Source organism: Cuculus canorus, chromosome 12, assembly GCF_017976375.1.
Source record: "Cuculus canorus isolate bCucCan1 chromosome 12, bCucCan1.pri, whole genome shotgun sequence".
NCBI classification, from domain to species: domain Eukaryota; kingdom Metazoa; phylum Chordata; class Aves; order Cuculiformes; family Cuculidae; genus Cuculus; species Cuculus canorus.
The window spans coordinates 6,580,893-6,598,929 of record NC_071412.1 but is presented as its reverse complement, the minus strand read 5'-3'; the positions used below and the strand labels follow the sequence as shown (position 1 = coordinate 6,598,929).

Genomic DNA, 18,037 nt, shown 5'->3' with positions numbered 1-18,037 from the left:
CACTTATTTATTTCATGATAATTTCAGCTTCATACGTTGTTGATATCAATGTTTTATGTTGAAGTCATTGCTACCCTGGAGCTGCTCTAAAGCGAAAGTCTTACTGAATTTGTTCTTTGAAAGAAAGCGACAATATATCCTTAAAAGTAAATGGAGAGATGAGCAATTTTGAAATAAAATGCATTTTTGTCTTCTATGCACATATCTCAGAGCAGAACAATTCCTTTTTATTTCTATGGTTCAGACCAACTCTTCCACTTTTATTAATAAAAAAATTGCTCAAAATGTTTACTTCATTGCTTGGTTACACAGTCGCATTTATTTTTGAGATTAGTTCTTTATGTAAAGCGTCTAACCCCTAACAGAATAGCAAGCTCTTACTCTGAGATAGCATGTAATGATCAAAAATATTACGAGGAAACTCGACTCGTGTAATTTATTTTATATTTACCTTACCTTTTTTTTTTTCAACCGGATGACTTTTGCTTGAGCATTGCTTACTGACCAAGTGTGACTTCAGCTGAACTATTTATACCATCTCAGACTCTTCAATGGAAATTTGGTGCCGGGTTATATGAGTGCTATTGGATCCCACACATAGCCCTTTGAAAGTACATTTGACATAATCGTTTGCGTGTAGTTTAAGATTGTGCTATAATTTAGCTATCTTATATAAGAATTATTTGTTTTAAATAACTTCAGAAACCACCAGCATGTATGCTATTTCTTTCTACTAACTGGACTTCCAGTGTTCTGTAGGACTGTGTCCAGGCTGGATTTTAAAGATGGGAAGGTCGTGATCTTACCCATATTATCAAAGTTTAGATGAGTCCAAATACAAGGTTGTGTTTTTATCTTCTGGCTATGAATGAATATATAAAACAGCTTAGTCATACCAAGGTGTGCTGGTCCTTTCAGGGTAATTCTCACACTGCGACTCCCATGTGGTACAGCAATCACGGTTTCTTCCCCTAGGAATATTAAAGAACTGCTTTAGAAGTTATCTTGCATCAGGGAATTTGAACATCACATAACTAGACTGAAAACTGTCAAATTTGTCTAAGAAAATATTTGACAGGTTTCACAATTTTTATATTAAGAATAATCACACATTGTTTTATTGAGCACAACACACTGAGTCTTTTTGCTACGCTATGTGACTATCAAGACCTAGGAATAGACTCATAAATCTTTCTCGCTATTGGAAAATTATTTGCTATTAAAAAAAAAAACAACTGAAATGTCAGTAGTGTATTAGGAACATATTTGCACTCTGTTGTCCTAGTTTTATTTCCTAATCACTGAATTGACATAAGGAATCTGCTAAATCTGCAGCTGTTCAGTTTCATTTTGCCCACACCTCATTTCCTGCTGCAGGTCACAATTTTAATAAGTGGCAGGACTTACAGGAAATATATCATCTACTTAACACTAACCCTTAACCAATTACAGACCAGTTAAGAGCAAATATATACTAGCTATAATGTATATGTTATAACAGAGCGTCTGCATCTAACTTACCATATAAGATCATTCCTTCCAGTAAGAGCCTCAATTTAAAATTAACTATAAACCAAACCAGCCCTGAATAGGACATGTCAATACAAACCAGCTTTTGGCTGCCTGAACGGCCTCTTCGTATATAAATGCGCGACACACTTACTTCAGTGCATTTTACAAAGGCAGAAAGTTATTACTTTCCATTTCAAATATAGGAAACCATGATTTGCCCAAGAAAACTGAGTTAACAGTCAAATCAACAGACCAGAGTCTTTTATGCCAACAACAGCAGTACTCTCAGACAAGAGTATGCACAGTGCATGGCACGGAGATCTACAAACTGATGAGAGAAGTGTCCAAGCAATCAAGTACCAGCATTTTGTCTTCCATTTCCATCATGACCCAACTATAAATCATCTTTGAGGCAGGACCTGCAAATATGGGCCCACTGCAGGTACGCCCCGCAGAGGATGCTCTGTTGAGCGATGGCATTAACATCTATCCAGGGATTGGTGCAGAGGAAGTTCATTTTGCAAATTCAAAAAGTAGTAAGTTGAACATCGGTGATACATTTGCTCCAGAATTACTCGTACAATGTTTAGAGGAAGAATATTTGAGTTCAGTTTTAACTGAAAAATAGCTGAAGAATGTTTCTTTCCACTTTAAACCAGACCCTTTTATAGTAGATGCTAAATTATCAGCTTCTGGTTTACATCTCCTTAGCACAAGTATGAAATCCTGCCAAACATTCAGCATACTTCAAGCAAATACTGCAATTATTTTTTCTGAAATAAACACCTTCTTATGTTACAGTTTTTATATCACCAATTTCTAGGAAGGTCATTTAAATATAACAATTTATTTTGGATGTAATAAAATATGATCTTTATTAATTTCATACTTGGGTATTCCACCAGAGTGCAAAATACTACAGTATGAAGAACAATATAAGCTAAGGAGCCCTGGAAAAAACATTAACTACTGAACCACTTAATATCTTTTTGCATCTTGGTTTTTCATCAGACAGATTGCTAAAGATAGCCAGAAGGTAGTGGATGCGTGTATCTTTAAAGTAAGGAAATAACTACTGAATTCATATGTGCTCTACAACATTTGAGGGAAAGCAGGTTTGAGGGGCCCATCTGTCCCTACTTGGTCAGGAATCGTATCCCCTCTTGACAATCAACGAGGAGTTACAGCACAAAATCTCAAATAAGAGTCTGGTTATGACCAGTTATGAATACATGTAACTGCTGTTTTGAAGTGGAACCAAGGGCACTCCACACCGAGCAGACGAGGCCAGGATTTGCAGATGTGCAGAGATGTGTAGGACTGCTCCTCTTGAGAACAACCAGGGTCGTTCTGCTGTGCTTCCTCCACCGCCTTACAGCAAGCTCCGCTCGCCTCAGCAGGCCTTGTTGATCCCTTTTCAGGATGCTTCACATTCCTTTAGCAGTACTACAGACATTCCACCCTCACTGAAGCACTCTCTGATATGGTCCAAAAGTCTCATGGGGGTGCTAAATTTGGTGTTTCTCTGCAGTGGAGACAATATTACCAGAAAGCATTTTATTTGCATCAGAGGAGACAACTAAGTTCACTACCACAGCACTGTGCAACCTCTGCAGCCCCACAGGCCTGTCAAGAAGACTGGCAGAAGACTGAAATAATTATGACCTGGGACAGTCCTTCGGTGTGATGAAGTAAATTATAGGGAAAACTAAAAGTGAGGGGTTTGGAATTCTGAGCAAAGATGGGGAATTGGAAGAAAACAGGACAGAGCTGACTTAAGGGACTCTACCTTCTCCTGAGGACAGCTTTAGCTTCCTCTGAAACAGTAGTTACAATTATCCAGGTCTGGCACCAAAAGTATATATTCCAAAGGCCCCTGGTTCTCAACTGAAGCATATAATTCATATTCTTAAAGGAACACAAGGCCCTGTAAACCTATTTAAAAATGGTTATACTGTACATTTCCCATTAAATCAGTAGGATCCACACTGTTAAAAGCAGTGAACTCTTACAAAAACATAAGGGGAAATTGCTAGCCTCAAATTTACAGTTAGAATTTCCAATTATCTCCCCTTATAATATTTATTTATCTTTGAAAGTTAATTGCTGAACTTCGTCTAAAACTGAAAACAAATAACCCCAAAATTATCTGGAACACACAGAAACACTAGACTATCAAATATGATTTTAGAGTCATAAACCTCACCTTAAAAACTGAGAAACAAGTGAGATAGTCACTATTCTAACACTGCTTCCACTGCAGGGATTCCTGAGGGCATGTGGGTTATCCTTCTCCAGCACCTGCTTGAAATGGGCTCTCTGCTTTTACCCAGGGTCTCAGCATGCGTGCGTGATGCACTACACGCAGCACTTGCTCATTAAACCCCCCGATTGTTTTTTACTTTAGATGGCAAGGGTTGATCCTGTTTCTATGGTGTTAATGTGGATTTAGATTTTGGATTTTGATGAGAGCAAGATCAGACTCCCTGCTATGGTAAGACTGGGAGCTAATCCCCAGGATCAAAATAAAGAAGCCACATTCCTGAGCTCAATCCAATTCAGCAGGTTTTATTTATTTTTCCATGTGAGCCATGGTGGACCCATTTACTGTTTCACATATGGGCCAGTTGGGATTTTTCCCCTCTCTCCTCTTACAGTAGGGCAGAAGGTTTATTTTAGGCCTATAAAAACTGTTTCTTTCCATGTATTTGCTCAGCACTTGTCTGATGTCCTTTGGTTCTGATTGAAGGTCTATGTGCTCTCAGTATGCAAAGAACAATAGTCTAGGAACAACGGTAAGCACAAGGGAACACAGAAGCTCAGAATGTTTGGAGTGTTATTGCAGTGGTTCCCCTCATCCACTCTAATATGAAGCATAACTTCAAAAGATATTGGTCCTGGGGCATGTGCTGACCTGCCTAACGACAAGAATCTGTGCAAAGTCAAATACATACTGTTTAAGAGATACCTGAAACAGACAGGTATGAGCTACTGAAAATTCAGAGCAGCTATGCATCTTGATCCTAAAAAAATGTCTCTTTCCTTACGTGATCTCATCACCCCCAATCATAACTGTGAAGCCCAGGAGAGTCAGAAGCTTTCCATAAAGTCTATTCTGCGATACCTGAACATGAGGCAGGAGGCATCACAGAATTCAATCCCGGTGCCCATACTCCACTGCTGCAAGGCAGAAAGCAAGAGCAACCTCAAGGAGACTTTTTAATAGCTTAGCTTTGGAAAAACAACATGTTAATTTATTTTAAGGAGATTACACACATCCGATCTGTTTGCAGTTAGGTCATGTAACAAGCTAGAGCACATTTAACAGGACAAGTTTTCAGAAATGTCAGCTGTTAACATCCAAGAAGGATCTATATAGCCTGAAGGAACGGCTAGATGATGTTCTTGTTCTTTTTTGAAGAGTTGTAGTAAAATATGTGTTGATGTTCATAGTTATTGCAAAAGACTTGTCTACGACCAGAAGACTATTGTCTGCCAAATTTCAAGTCCCTGATCCATGATCAAGTCCAACAATGGGGGATGTTAAGATATATTAAAGAAAAGGTTTCGGGAATGTTTTGACAGTGGGAAACAACATGTTTTTCTCTGTTCTGTCTTTGGAATATGCTGAGTTGTTTTGGCTGAATTTTCTCCAGCACCTGGCATGAAAAGTTTCTAACCCAACTGCTGAATTTTGGCAAAAAAATAATTCACATAAATTGAAGCATCAGCAACCTTGACAATGGGGGTTACTAAGGCCATGCATATTGATTTCAAAAGAGGGGGAAATGATACAAAATAGCAAGTTATCACAGAACTGAGTCAGCTAATCATGCAATCATAGAATTGTTTAGGCTGGAAAAGACCTTTAAGATCATCCAGCCCAACTCTTAACCTCGAACTGCCAAGTCCACCACTAAACATGTCCCTAAGCACCACATGTACATGTCACAAGTACCTCCGGGGATGGTGACTACCAGTTCCCTGGACAGTCTCTTCCAATGCTTGACAACCTTTTCAGTGAAGAAGTTTTTCTTAATATCCAGTCTAAGTCTCCCCTGGCACAACTTGAGGACAATTCCTCTCATCCTAGCACCTGTTGCTTGGGAGAGGAGATCAGCACCCACCTTGCTACAACCTCCTTTCAGATAGTTATAGACATCGATAAGGTCTCCCCTCAGCCTCCTCTTCTCCAGGCTAAACAGCCATAATTCCCTCAGCTGCCCCTCATAAGGCTTGTGCTCCAGATCCTTCTCCAGCTTGGTTGCTCTTCTCTGGACATGCTCCAACAGCTCAATGTCTTTCTTGTAGCGAGGGGCTCAAAACTGAACACAGTATTAAAGGTGTGGCCTCACCAGCTCTGAGTATGGGGGGGATGATCACTTCCCCAGTCCTGCTGGCCACACTATTTCCGATATTTTCTCATTCTTGGTCACCTGCACACACTGCTGCCTCATATTCAGCCAGTTGTCAACCAGCACCTCCAGGTCCTTTTCTGTTGGACAGCTTTCCAGCCACTCTTTGCAAAGCCTATGGAATTGCATAGGGTTGTTGTGGCCCAGGTGCAGGACCTGGCATTTAGCAGAGTTGAACCCCACACAGCTGGCCTCAGCCTATCGATCCAGCCTGTCCAGGTCCCTCTGTAGAGTCTTCCTTCCCTCAAGCAGACCAACAGTCCCATCCAGCTCGGTGTCATCTGCTAACCTACTGAGGGGGCAGTCAATCCCGTTGTCTACATCATTGATAAAGATAGTAAACAGAACTGGCCCCAACACTGAGCCCTGGGGAACGCCTCTTGTGACCAGTCACCAACTGGATTGATCTTCATTTACAATTCTTTGGTCCCAGCCATCCAGCCAGTTTTTTACTCGGCAAAGAGTACACCCACCTAAGCTATTAGCAGCCAGTTTCTCCATGAGAATGCTGTTGGAAATGGTGTCAAAGGCTTTACTGAAGTCTAGGTAGAAAACATCCACAGCCCTTCCCCTCATCTACTAAGTAGGTCACCTTGTCATAGAGGTAGAATAGGTTGCTCAAGCAGGACCTTCCTTTCCTAAATCCATCTTAACTGGGCCCGATCCCATGGTTGTCCTGTACATACTGCGTGATGGCACTCAGGATGACCTGCTCCATAACCCTTCCTGATGATACTGAGAAAGAAGCCTTGATGAAGGCCTCTGTTTAAATGACCACAGTGCAACTGGGTTTCTGGTTAAGCGTGCCTGTGGACGATGACATACTAACATGTGATGATAAGTGACCAATGGTAAGTTACACAAGTGCCATAGGAAATAAAACACATGGCAAGAAGAAATTAAAATAGTTGGAGCTATCAACATTGAAACATTTGTATGAAGCTTTTAGCAAAAAGCTAAGAAAGGTAAAACTTGCAAGTATTAAATAGTTTGAGAATCAAATAAACCAGATGAGGACAAGCTTGTGCCTTCAAGTTCACTCTCTGTTAATTTCAGAACCAGCATCTATCTTTCTTCCTTGGTATCGGAACCAGAACGCTTTCCCACCATTTCTTGCCAATAACAGTGCGGAAAGCAGACATCAGGGCCCAATCCTACATTTTTTCCATGTGCACAAAGTGCAGTGGAGTTAATGGGAGTTCCATGCATTTAGTACTAGAAACATCAGGCCCATGATATCTCATTTCCCAGCGGGATGGTACATTTTACAACATATTACACTTTTTGTTTGAATATCATTAGTCAAATCTTTAATCATTTTACCAGAATGTTAGAATTGAGCTTGCTGGCAGAAGTCTAACTTACTTTGTCTTTCAAAGGCAATTAAGTGCTAGTGGAAAAAAATAAAGAACTTTTGAAATGACAGTTTGTTTCATATTTGCAAAACAGTTAGCTTTCTTTCAGTGCTGTTTAGCTTTCCAGTCAAAGAAAGGCATTCATTTTATGTAAAAATATATTAAAAAGATAATAAAGCGGGATGCTTCCTTTAGCAGAGATCATTTGCTATCAATGCCTAAATTTCACTTAAACTCTTTCATTTAAAACTAAGGACCAAGAGAACTAGGCAGTTTCATTTTCCCTTATGTGCCCTTTTTTTGTTAATATAAAATCTTCGGCTCATTTTCCTTTCAATTCTTTAATTTGTCTCATTACACAATAAAATTTACATCCTGCTCAACCTTATAAGCTTCCTCTTACATACACGTCTGTCATGTGTCAATATTTTACTTCTCAACACTCGCTCTGAAAGTTTCCAAATGACTGGAAGATACTGTGCCTCCCTTCACTCATACATTAGCACAAAGAAAGCACGGCTTTATTTCCACATTTCATTCACACAGAGAATGATTATAGAGAACTGGTTCCACAGTGTTGAACAAATTGACCCCAAAAAATTTTGGCACTACTATAATACCAAGAAATCATCAAAATTTCTGACTTTAGTAGCACGTATATTGTTTTGCTTATGTGAATGGCAATTCATTCATACTGCTTACTGCAGTGCAAGGCAAAACCAAAACTAGACATAACTGACATCTTTTCTCCAAACAGTCTCCCTTCATCTTTAATTTGAAAGAAGTTTTGGAGAGTCACTGAATTATGGCAGAGGAAACAATGAAGCACTGCAATTTTTCAGAACCTAGTCAAGGAAATGGGAGACCTTCCACCAAGTGATGCCAGCTGCAGTCAGCTCTTACCTGTGCCAGAACACCACAAAGAAAAATAATATTTTCTGTCACAAAACGACAGTTGCAAAACCAGATCCTTTTCACCACTCTGTTTTCACTGCACTTACATACTAAGCAGCAATTAAATGCGAATCTTATTTCCCTTATCATGAACGATTCCAACCATATTTGCCAACCCAACGAGTTTATTTTGGGTCACCCTAGAACGAGGTAAGATGTCCCCAGGAATTATCCTTCTCCAGCAGTATCTCTGTTGCTGTAAAACTGTGATAGATAATGCAATCCCATACTATTCCAACTGACATCCACAGCAGAAAGGGAAAGAGCTACTTGTGTGTATATATCCCTATATAGCTATAAGCCAGCTATACAGAGACAAGCAAAACAAATAGAACTTGGTAATAACATAAAATATTGTCCAGTCTTTACTATTTCACAGGTGCTTTCTCTGTGCTGACCAGAAGCTCTGTGTAAATAAAAAGTAGCCCTTCATGAAAACTCCTTTTCAGCTAATTATAAACATTCAAGACATTTACTCAGTGTTTCAGGATGAAAAACTTCCTAAGTTACTGAACGACATTCTCCCATCCACAAAAAAAGGCCTGTAGGAAATGCAAGGCCAAGGCTGACACTGATAGTCCATCCAGTAGGTTAAATAAAAGGCTCTTTGACTTGTGCAAAATTATTCTACAACTTTAAAAGAAGTTGCCACAAAAGAATATTCACTTTTTAATTGAGATTACTTTTGTTATACGTACGTACTGAATTACAAAAACCATATACCTGCACAGCGTAGGGAGCCTAACACGAAATCTTCTATGTTAATATAAGTAACCACACTGCAAGGTAACAAGCATTAAGATAATTACATTGCTCTTCAAGTTATGTCCACATTGAAACATACTGCAAGAAGTGGCATTAAAAAAAACCCATGGAAATATTTACATGTACTGCATTAAGAATTAGGCATGCTTCAACATACAACAGCTCTTTCAAAATCAGGGCACAGTGAAATCTTTGCAGGCTGAACTATAACAGCACTAAAATACACGCAGCTGTCCAAGGCAGGTTCTTCATCCATTGCAAAAGAAAAAAAATCTGCTTGCATTTGATCTTGAAGTATTGACTTCACACTAAGAGCACTAGATCATCATGCATATTGTGGCTCTTCAGGAAGGTAACAAACCACAAACGCTTCATTCTCCATGTGACAAATGCACATTGCGAGCCCAGAAATAGAAAAAAAAATAGATATGAGGCAACCATCTCACGTGATAAACATGAGACACATTGTGAGATTACAGGGAGCATCATCTGTGAGGGTGGAAAGCACAAGTGTCAGTGGAAAACCTCTATGTGACAAACTTTGCCAAGATGTCAACATAGTCAGACTTTTAAGAAGCCAGTGAAGGGTCTAATTCTGACACCCCCCTTTATTTTCAGTACTACTGAGATCTACAGAGTTACTCACAGCAAGATGCCAATTATTTTGAGGAAGAATGACAGAATTTGAGCCAAACGCACACATAAAAAGAGAAGAAATGATTATTCTCTTTCACCTTGTGCTTTTTCAACTATCTTTAGACACTTTAAAAAACTAAAAAAAAAAAAAAAGTACAGTTAAGTTGAAAACCAGGCACTTTCAATCACATGCCACAATTTCCATAAAACCATCTATAAGATGTTTCCATGATTTAAAAACATTGCTGCAGCATCGCATATATTGCAACATAAGGATACTCTTTAAAATAAGATGTGCATCTTGATGGTTATTCCTGACAGAATTAATTGAGTAGCTCTATTAAAAAAATGCATATCTCACATTCTTTCCTAGCTATACCCTACTGTGTGGTATCCCTCATGGAATTTCAATAGCCTAATCTAGCACAGACTTCAGAATAAGAAGCTTTGGAAAACTGCAAACAAGTATATAGTTAAAAGGTCAATACTCTGCAGTGTGCATGTTAATATACAAGCAGAAAACACGGTCAAGAATAAATTATCATAAGATCAATTTGCAACCTACTTTTTTCTGGTGAGACATGTGCCTTAGCTTGTCCCCTCACAAGTCTGCATGTTGAGCCATCTCCTGCACAGATTCCACAGTTGTCTTCCTTGGCATTGCTCCCAAGTTGTCGATCACAGCCTACCGCCTGCCAACATCAACACCACAGTCAGAAGGAGGGCAAAGCTGTAGTAGACATGCTCAGGTTTCTGGAATTTTATTTATTGTGTTATCCTTTTGATTTTATGAGCTGGCCTCATTCTATCAAAGCATATCTTGCTATTTAGGATTTTAAAAGTGTGCTGTCATTTCCATGATTTTAATGATGAACCACAACAACGGATACATTAAGCTCTTCAAACAGGAAATACATGAATCAGTTTCTTCCTGCTAATGTGAATGAATACCATTGAGCATTATTATTTCCAACACAAGGCACAACTATGTTATTTACAATTTGTTTTTCATCACCTGTTTAATTCTGTCTGAGAAAGGATTAGTGTAATGAAACAACCCAAGTTAACTATTTAAAGGGCACTCAGTCTTCAGCTTCACAGAAAAACATCTGTGGGCAGTGCTCATAATCTAGTGCCTTGGCCATCCAAAATTTAACTGGCATTCGTGTAGATCTCCTATTTGCCATTCACATCAACCTCAATCACATATATGTTTGCTAACCGGTTCTTAAAAAATCCAGATGATTCAGTCCTCACGTTTTGATTTTGTTGTTGTTTCTGAATATGAGACCCCATCTATAAAACCTTCCAACAATTATAATAAAAACACCCAAACACTGCCAAAAACTCCAAGAGCAAATTATTTTTAAAACTGTCAACTGAGAACTCTCCAAACTATAATGAAAATATTTTTCCCAGTATTCACTTTTTTCCCTATCAGTCACCCTGCAAGAAGAACAGAAGTGGGAACGGGAAGCAAAGAATAGACAACGATGACTTAAAACACCTTCCTGCTGAAATGGTGATAAATACTTGGTCTCATCTATCTTATCCTTCACCATTTTGTAAAAGAAATTTTCAGGAAGTACCAAATGCTGATCAAAAAGCTAATCTGTAGCTTCAAGTTTTCTCAAATCACTTTATACAGCTCTTATATCCACACATCCCTGAGAAGTGCAGCTAACTCCTGGTAGACAGATCAATCTAACCAAACTCCAAACTGACAAACAGAAAGTCCCCTGAAAACTCACAGTTAAAAGCAACGCTAGAATTCTGAAGTTGGCCAGCACACTTGTCTTCCTATATAAAAATGTTTGGAAGGGGCAGTCTTTGCTGCCAAGATCCACTGTGTCTGTGCTGTGCCAAAACTGACACGCGACCCCCTCGGAGAGGTGAGGATCGAGTCCGCACGCAAGAGGCAAGGTTGGGTCTTCCAGTCTCTGAGTTAACACACACACCGCACACAAATCATGCATATCCGCTGCCAAACACGGAGAAATGTAGCCTCTAAGTTTCATGCATCTATAGAAAAGGCAGCAAAGGAAAACCAACTTCTGCTCCTGCCTCTTCCTTTTATTTTCCCCAATTCCTTACATCCGGCACTATCAGAAGGGCATTATGGTGCTTCAGGTGAGCGACTTTAGGCACCGAATGGCATTTCCATACTAAAAGGTTCAGATTTACTGAAGGAAACATTTGCAACAGGAAGTTTTTTAATCCTGCAACTGAAGGACACCATCATTAAAGAGAAATAAGAAACTTAAATGAAATTATTTAATGTTAAGTGATAACAAAAACATAGCTGTGAATATCAAATGACCTAACACACTTGTGTAGCAAATCAAACCACCTCAGAACAGCTGCTTACTTTCTACACAGAAGCTATGCACATATATGAAATTCCAGTATTATAATTTAGGATTGTATTAATGATTAAAATATTTTTTCTTGAAGGTATTTTTTCACTTTAGCCCTGGATTCATCACTTACCCAGCTAGAAAATAACAAAAAATACCAAACAAGTACCTCTAAGCTTATCTTCCCATTCTGTCACCAACTGGCATAGAGAAATTAATGAAAACACCACAATTTCCAGCTCCACAACATACCTTCTTTTCGACCTTTGAAAACTTCCTTTACTTTTTCATTACAACCTGTGAAAGGGGTATAACCGCATTTCTGCACCTCACAGGGATGGTGCAAGAGTAAAGCTACTAAGAGTTCTGGAGCGTTCAGGTGGTGCAATGAAAGGGACTGGGCAGTAGTTGAGAGACTCTATATTCCTCCTGGGGAGACTTCTGAAGTGTTTTCTGCTCCCTGCTGCTTCTCCTGCACTTCTTCACACACAGATAATACTCACACATGGAGGTAAATTGTTGGAAGAGTAATCCTTCCCCAGATCTCACAAACACATTTCCATTTCATAATGTAATTTCATTTTCCAAATACTAAGAATGTTGACTCACTCGTGAATTAATTCTCAAATGAAAAGTTAAGCTGCACGCTGTAATGGTCTGTGTGAGAAATTTCTATTTTTACTAGTTTAAGCTGTCGTGTATTTGTATGCTACAGATCCTGCAAGCCTTTGGTGGGAGGAGGGTGAGCAGAGAATTTGCAAGATCAGCCCATTAAAGCTCAACTTGATAATAATAAACATAAATACTGAGCTATTACACAGTCACTATGAAAACAAACCTTCATTGCGTATGATAAAAATTATTCAACTGTGCAAGCACAAAGCACAACTGTGTCCAACACAGAGGGTAAGAAAAAAGATAATCTGCAGAACAGAGGGCTGTTTCATATAGTATTATTGCTTATTTTTTATTAATAGACAAATGCCATAGGAAAAAAACAGGAGTGCTAGCTGCAAGGGACTTGGATGCAGGAAAAGCTTTACGGCTCCTCTGACAGCAGAGGTGGTATGTTCAGTTAAATGCATCCACCTTCTGCGGACTTCCTCCCAAGATTATGTTGATATCAACTGTTAGGAACATAAGTGTCAACTAACGATATCCTGGAACACAAATTAGAAGATAAATTAGCAGCACAAGTTAGGCTTGAAATGAGCGCAGCATTTCAGATTTTGCTTAACATGAAAAACCCAAAAGTTCTGCAGATTTTAACGTGACACACCTCACACGTAGAGCGAACTCAGCAAGTGTTGATACCCTGGGACCTTAATGAGCGAACATCAGGTTGGGATAATCAACTCTACGCCGGGGATGTTTCCAACCTCAGTGTCTAGGTTTAGCCTGTTTTATCCACTTTTAAAACCTTCATAAGAAGCAGTATTTCTCAGACAGGCTGGACAGGGATGGATCTCACTAAAATAACAAGAAGCTGCAAGGTATAGCTTCGGAAATCAGGCCTCGAACACATACGGTATTTGACACCAAGCATTATGAATTTAAGGTATCCATACTTTAGCCAATAGCGAATAGAAAACCAAAGCATTTGACAAAACTTTTTGAAGATGGTACTCAGGTATTTGCAAGCAAAGGTGCAACAAGGACAAGCGAAATATATATAGGAACAGCCTTCCTCAGCTCACACAGCATCTCGGCAAGGCAAAGAGGTCTGACGATTTTCACGATTAAAACATTTGTTGAGGTTAATTTACCCCACACTGCTTGTTGTTTACAGAGAAAAGGGATCAGCAATAAATCTTACAAGCAGGCTGGGAAAACATCTGCAAGTTTTTAGGACATAGAAATATATATATTAGGTGATTTTAACATGAACGAAAAAAGTGATAATACAAACGGTATAATGGAAGGACTGGGACTCTAAAGCTAATAAATCTGCAACCATAAATACCATCATTCAAAAAAATGATACGAGTACTGTAATGACTATGTTTTAAGCTCCTCAGACAACAGGGACAATACTGAACAATATGTAACAAAACAAACAACACAATGGAAATTTAATATAAAAAGATTATTGAGGAAATGAATGTTTTGTATATTTAATAAATTGGTCATGATGAGGTATCCATGAATTTGGATATGGCAGGATTATTTGCAGAAACAGGTGTGTAATCCATGACCATGTTAGGACACAACCTGAACATGTTATTTGGCTGTGTTCTTCCAAAGAAAAAATACAAATATAAAAAGGAATAATACTGTTTTGCCACAAGCAGCTAGGATAGAAAGCATTTGATTAAGCAGTGAACTGAAATGCTCATCTGCTTCAACGAACTTCCAAACTATGTGTTAGTGTGTCAGTGCTATTGTGAAAGACAGTACTGACGGGTGTTAAATATTTTCTAGCATGCTTAGAATAGTTCATGTAAGTTCGGAAAGGCAAAGGAAGAGCAAAAGGTCAGGGTATAAAATACAGTAATACAGATGAAAGAGAAAAATGAAATTGGTACTGATAAGTTAGAGGGGGCTATGGAAGCTTATAAATATTTTTGCAAGTACAAATCCAAAAATGACTGAGAAGCTCCCACAGCTGTATCTTTACCTCTTATTCACTTAGTAGCGTTTCAGCAGAGGAATTAGACTTAAATAAATTAACATATCATGTTAACTCCAATTTGTGGAAGTCAAAATCTAATTTGTTAAATTCACATATCTTCCTTTCTTAAGGAGATAGTTATAATTAACTATGATGAGAAAATGGATGGGACTACAAGGTCCCCGAGATTCCACTATGGCAAAAGAAGCACTGCAGTGAAAAACCCATCAAATGCCAAGCTCCCTTCAGAGTCTTCTCTTAATAAACAGAAATACAAACAAGGACTAGAATTACTAATGCAGAGCCCAATGCAGGATCGGGATTGTTAAACCATTGCTTTAGACCTCCTTAACATTTTTATTCCCTCCACTGGCCGCTCACCTCCAGCTGCAGTCTCTTTCAAAATACACATAACACCATTTTTTGTAGAACACATTCCACAGAGATGTCAATTATAAAAATGTTATATGTCAATTACAACAAATGTTTCTGGGATGCTAATGGCGCACAATGATATACTTCAAATAAAGAACCTGAAGATAGACCTGTGCTCTACAAAAGAAGAATACATAAGTGAAAACTGAGTAAAAGCAGACATCTGCGCATAAGAAGCACCATTCAAATGTTAAGTATCATTATTACTATAAAAAGCATGAAATTATAAACAGTAATACAGTTATATACGGTATTTCTCTGTAGAAAGGGTCTCACTCCCTTCTCTGGTCCTGTGGAGCCAGAGGCCCAGGTACAGCCAGAAAAAACAAATACACTGAGTTCTAATAGAAGTGGCTACAAACGAGTAAATCACTACTGGTTTTATTTGTGACAGATACATAAATTCTATGAAATGTTCAGACTGAAGCTGCACTAGTGCCATTCTTCCTCTACCTACTGCGTCTTAGACTAAGCTATTTAGCAGACAGACTATTGAAATATTCAGCAATGCTTATGTTGAACACTGGATCTTTTTTACCTTGACTAATAAATTTTTGATTGATATAGTTTCTCATTTATCAATTACTCCATTAATATGATAAGTTATGTTTTTCAGTGTTCTATGTTTACTCGAGGGACTGGCAGCTCAGCGGTAGGGAGCAATGCCCTTTATTAATGAGATTTGCTTTAATAAAACGAAGAGAAAATCAATTCAACAACATCTCAATATGATATAATTACCATTCTTCTACAGTTGCTTGGCAAAGCCCACAAGTATTTGGGGAAATCAGAAGGTTGCTCTGAGTATGTTCACGCTCGTGTGCTTTCACTGGCCTGGCTACTTCGAAGGATGCACAATCATGTGAGATTATGATATAGACTGCTAGTGGGATTTTAACACAAACATACAGATGGCATTTAGTGCAATTCAGACAAAGCAGAAAACCCAGTAAATAATTCAAGGTGGAACGCCCGACGTGCTTAAAATGTAAAACACTACGTTTCTACTGAGCAAGGAACTACACTGCAGAATGCACAAACAGAGAGAATAATTATACTTCTTCATAAGAACGTGATACAGAAGATCCTTTTCCTTAAGGGCCGACCAGTCCGTAATTATCTCAGTACATGTTGCATAGTAGTTTTTGTTTTAAAATTGACTACCAACAGGTCTGTTATAGCAATATCTCAGTAAGAGAATCTTGCGGTGGTTGGACCATGGATCTACTGAGGGCTGACAAAGACTATGTGGCCAAGGTGTAGTTGGGTTCTCACTGCTTATGAAATTTGTCAAGATGTGAAAAATACAGAATGAAAGTAGATGATTACACCAAACAGATCCACTTATGTGATTGCCTCGGCATGAAACCACTTGAGTTGTTTTAACCAAACTAGTTATTTCAGCCTTACAAGAGATATGAACTAAGATAAAAATGGAATAAAACCAGCTACATACTTCTAAAGGTTATCGGTGCTGCACAAAACAAGATAACCTCAGAAATATTCCTGGCAAAAATATCTTCTCTAAGGCTTGTGTTTTGCCTAAAAAAGGACACTTCTTATTTCAACACTTGGTAGTAAAAGAATAAAATAATGGAAAATAATCCTTACATGCCTAAAAAGATAAATCTCTATTACAGTTTATTAGAATCACTCTCAATAGGGAAAATTAAAATAATCAGTCTTGCTAAAAGGAGAAGGATTTCTATTTCTGCAGACACAGACACACCACAAAATCCAAACCTCAGAGAAATTAAGGGTGTATTTTACTGCAGAGTCGCATGTGCTATCACAGTACACAGATCTTATTGCATCAATGTCAGCTATTTGCTGCTTTTTATCCTGCTCTACTTGTTTTAGCACAGAATCACAGCACAGACAGATGTCAGGAGTGTCTGCATCCATACAACAAAGAATTAATTTTAAATACAGCTATGGAAATTTATGGTAATAAAAACATGAATATAAAACCTGCCATGTGAAAACCCATCTTAGTCTTAGTCAATATTTTCCATGTATCTCTGCCCTGCTGTAAACCCCTGCTGTCATTCAAAGCCCATCTATTCATTTACTTTGCAATCTCTGCTCACATCCTTTGCTTTGTGATAATTTCAGCTTGCACTTAATTTCTACACAGATAAGATATGTCCCTGGAGAGAATACAAAGGAAAAAGTCCCACTGTCTCTTTCCCAGGCTCATCATCGAAAAGTAATTCATTCTGACAGGCAGAAGAAGAGATACCAGAACATCCCTCCAATTAAGAAAGTCACTTCCATCCCTTTATAAACAAAAAAAATATATATATACTTTTAAAAGTAGTGTGGATTATTAGCTTTCAAGCAGCACTTCCATACTATGATTTATCCTCACTGAAGATTTGACTTGGTCTGAGACACGATTTTGCCCTCGTATGATCCTGTCTCATAATTCTTCAGTTATGCCTAAACTCAGCCTAACAAAGGCTTGATTGGGGCACAGGTTCTCACATCTCTGCAGTCAGGCCAGTGAAGGTCGGTGGCAGTCCAAACAAGCTAACACGGGCTTCAGCCTGTGTTAAGAAACAGAATATAGTCCTTTGAAGGACCCTGAGCATGTACTCTGAGCAACAGTCAATGTCCCAGCCCATCACTTCACAGCAAGTGAAGCTGCAATCCCAGCCACCAAACTGAATGGGTATTAGTGGTGATAAAAGTAAGATTTCTTCTGTGTAAGGATTTTCAGTTGTTCATAGATGAGAAATTGGGAGTAAAGGCAAAGTATGTCAAAATTCAAACCTCAGAACAGAGGCAGAAAACAAGTCAGAATGATGGGCATGAGGCAACACTCCACGATGTTCAAATTCCCCAGTCGTCCACACAGAGGAAAAGAATGTAAAACAATAAAAACCCCAGAAGATAAAAAATACAGTGCATAAAGTTCATTGCATACTAAAGGGCTCCTAAAAAACTTTTCACATAATTCTGCAAACACATTATATCTGAAGTAATTTATTCTGA

The 18,037-nt window shown here is 38.5% G+C and overlaps 1 protein-coding gene across 8 annotated transcripts in view; it reads right to left on the bottom strand.

The window, feature by feature from the left end:
* ADAMTSL3 (ADAMTS like 3) overlaps positions 1-18,037 on the bottom strand; it is a 187,558-nt gene that overhangs the window by 68,517 nt on the left and 101,004 nt on the right. For all 8 annotated transcript variants that reach the window (XM_054077304.1, XM_054077305.1, XM_054077309.1 and 5 more), the window contains 2 exons: positions 10,203-10,329; positions 897-971 (listed from right to left, as the gene is read on the bottom strand). In XM_054077304.1, the coding sequence (XP_053933279.1) occupies positions 897-971; positions 10,203-10,329 (202 nt within the window). The remainder of the gene's footprint in view (positions 1-896; positions 972-10,202; positions 10,330-18,037) is intronic.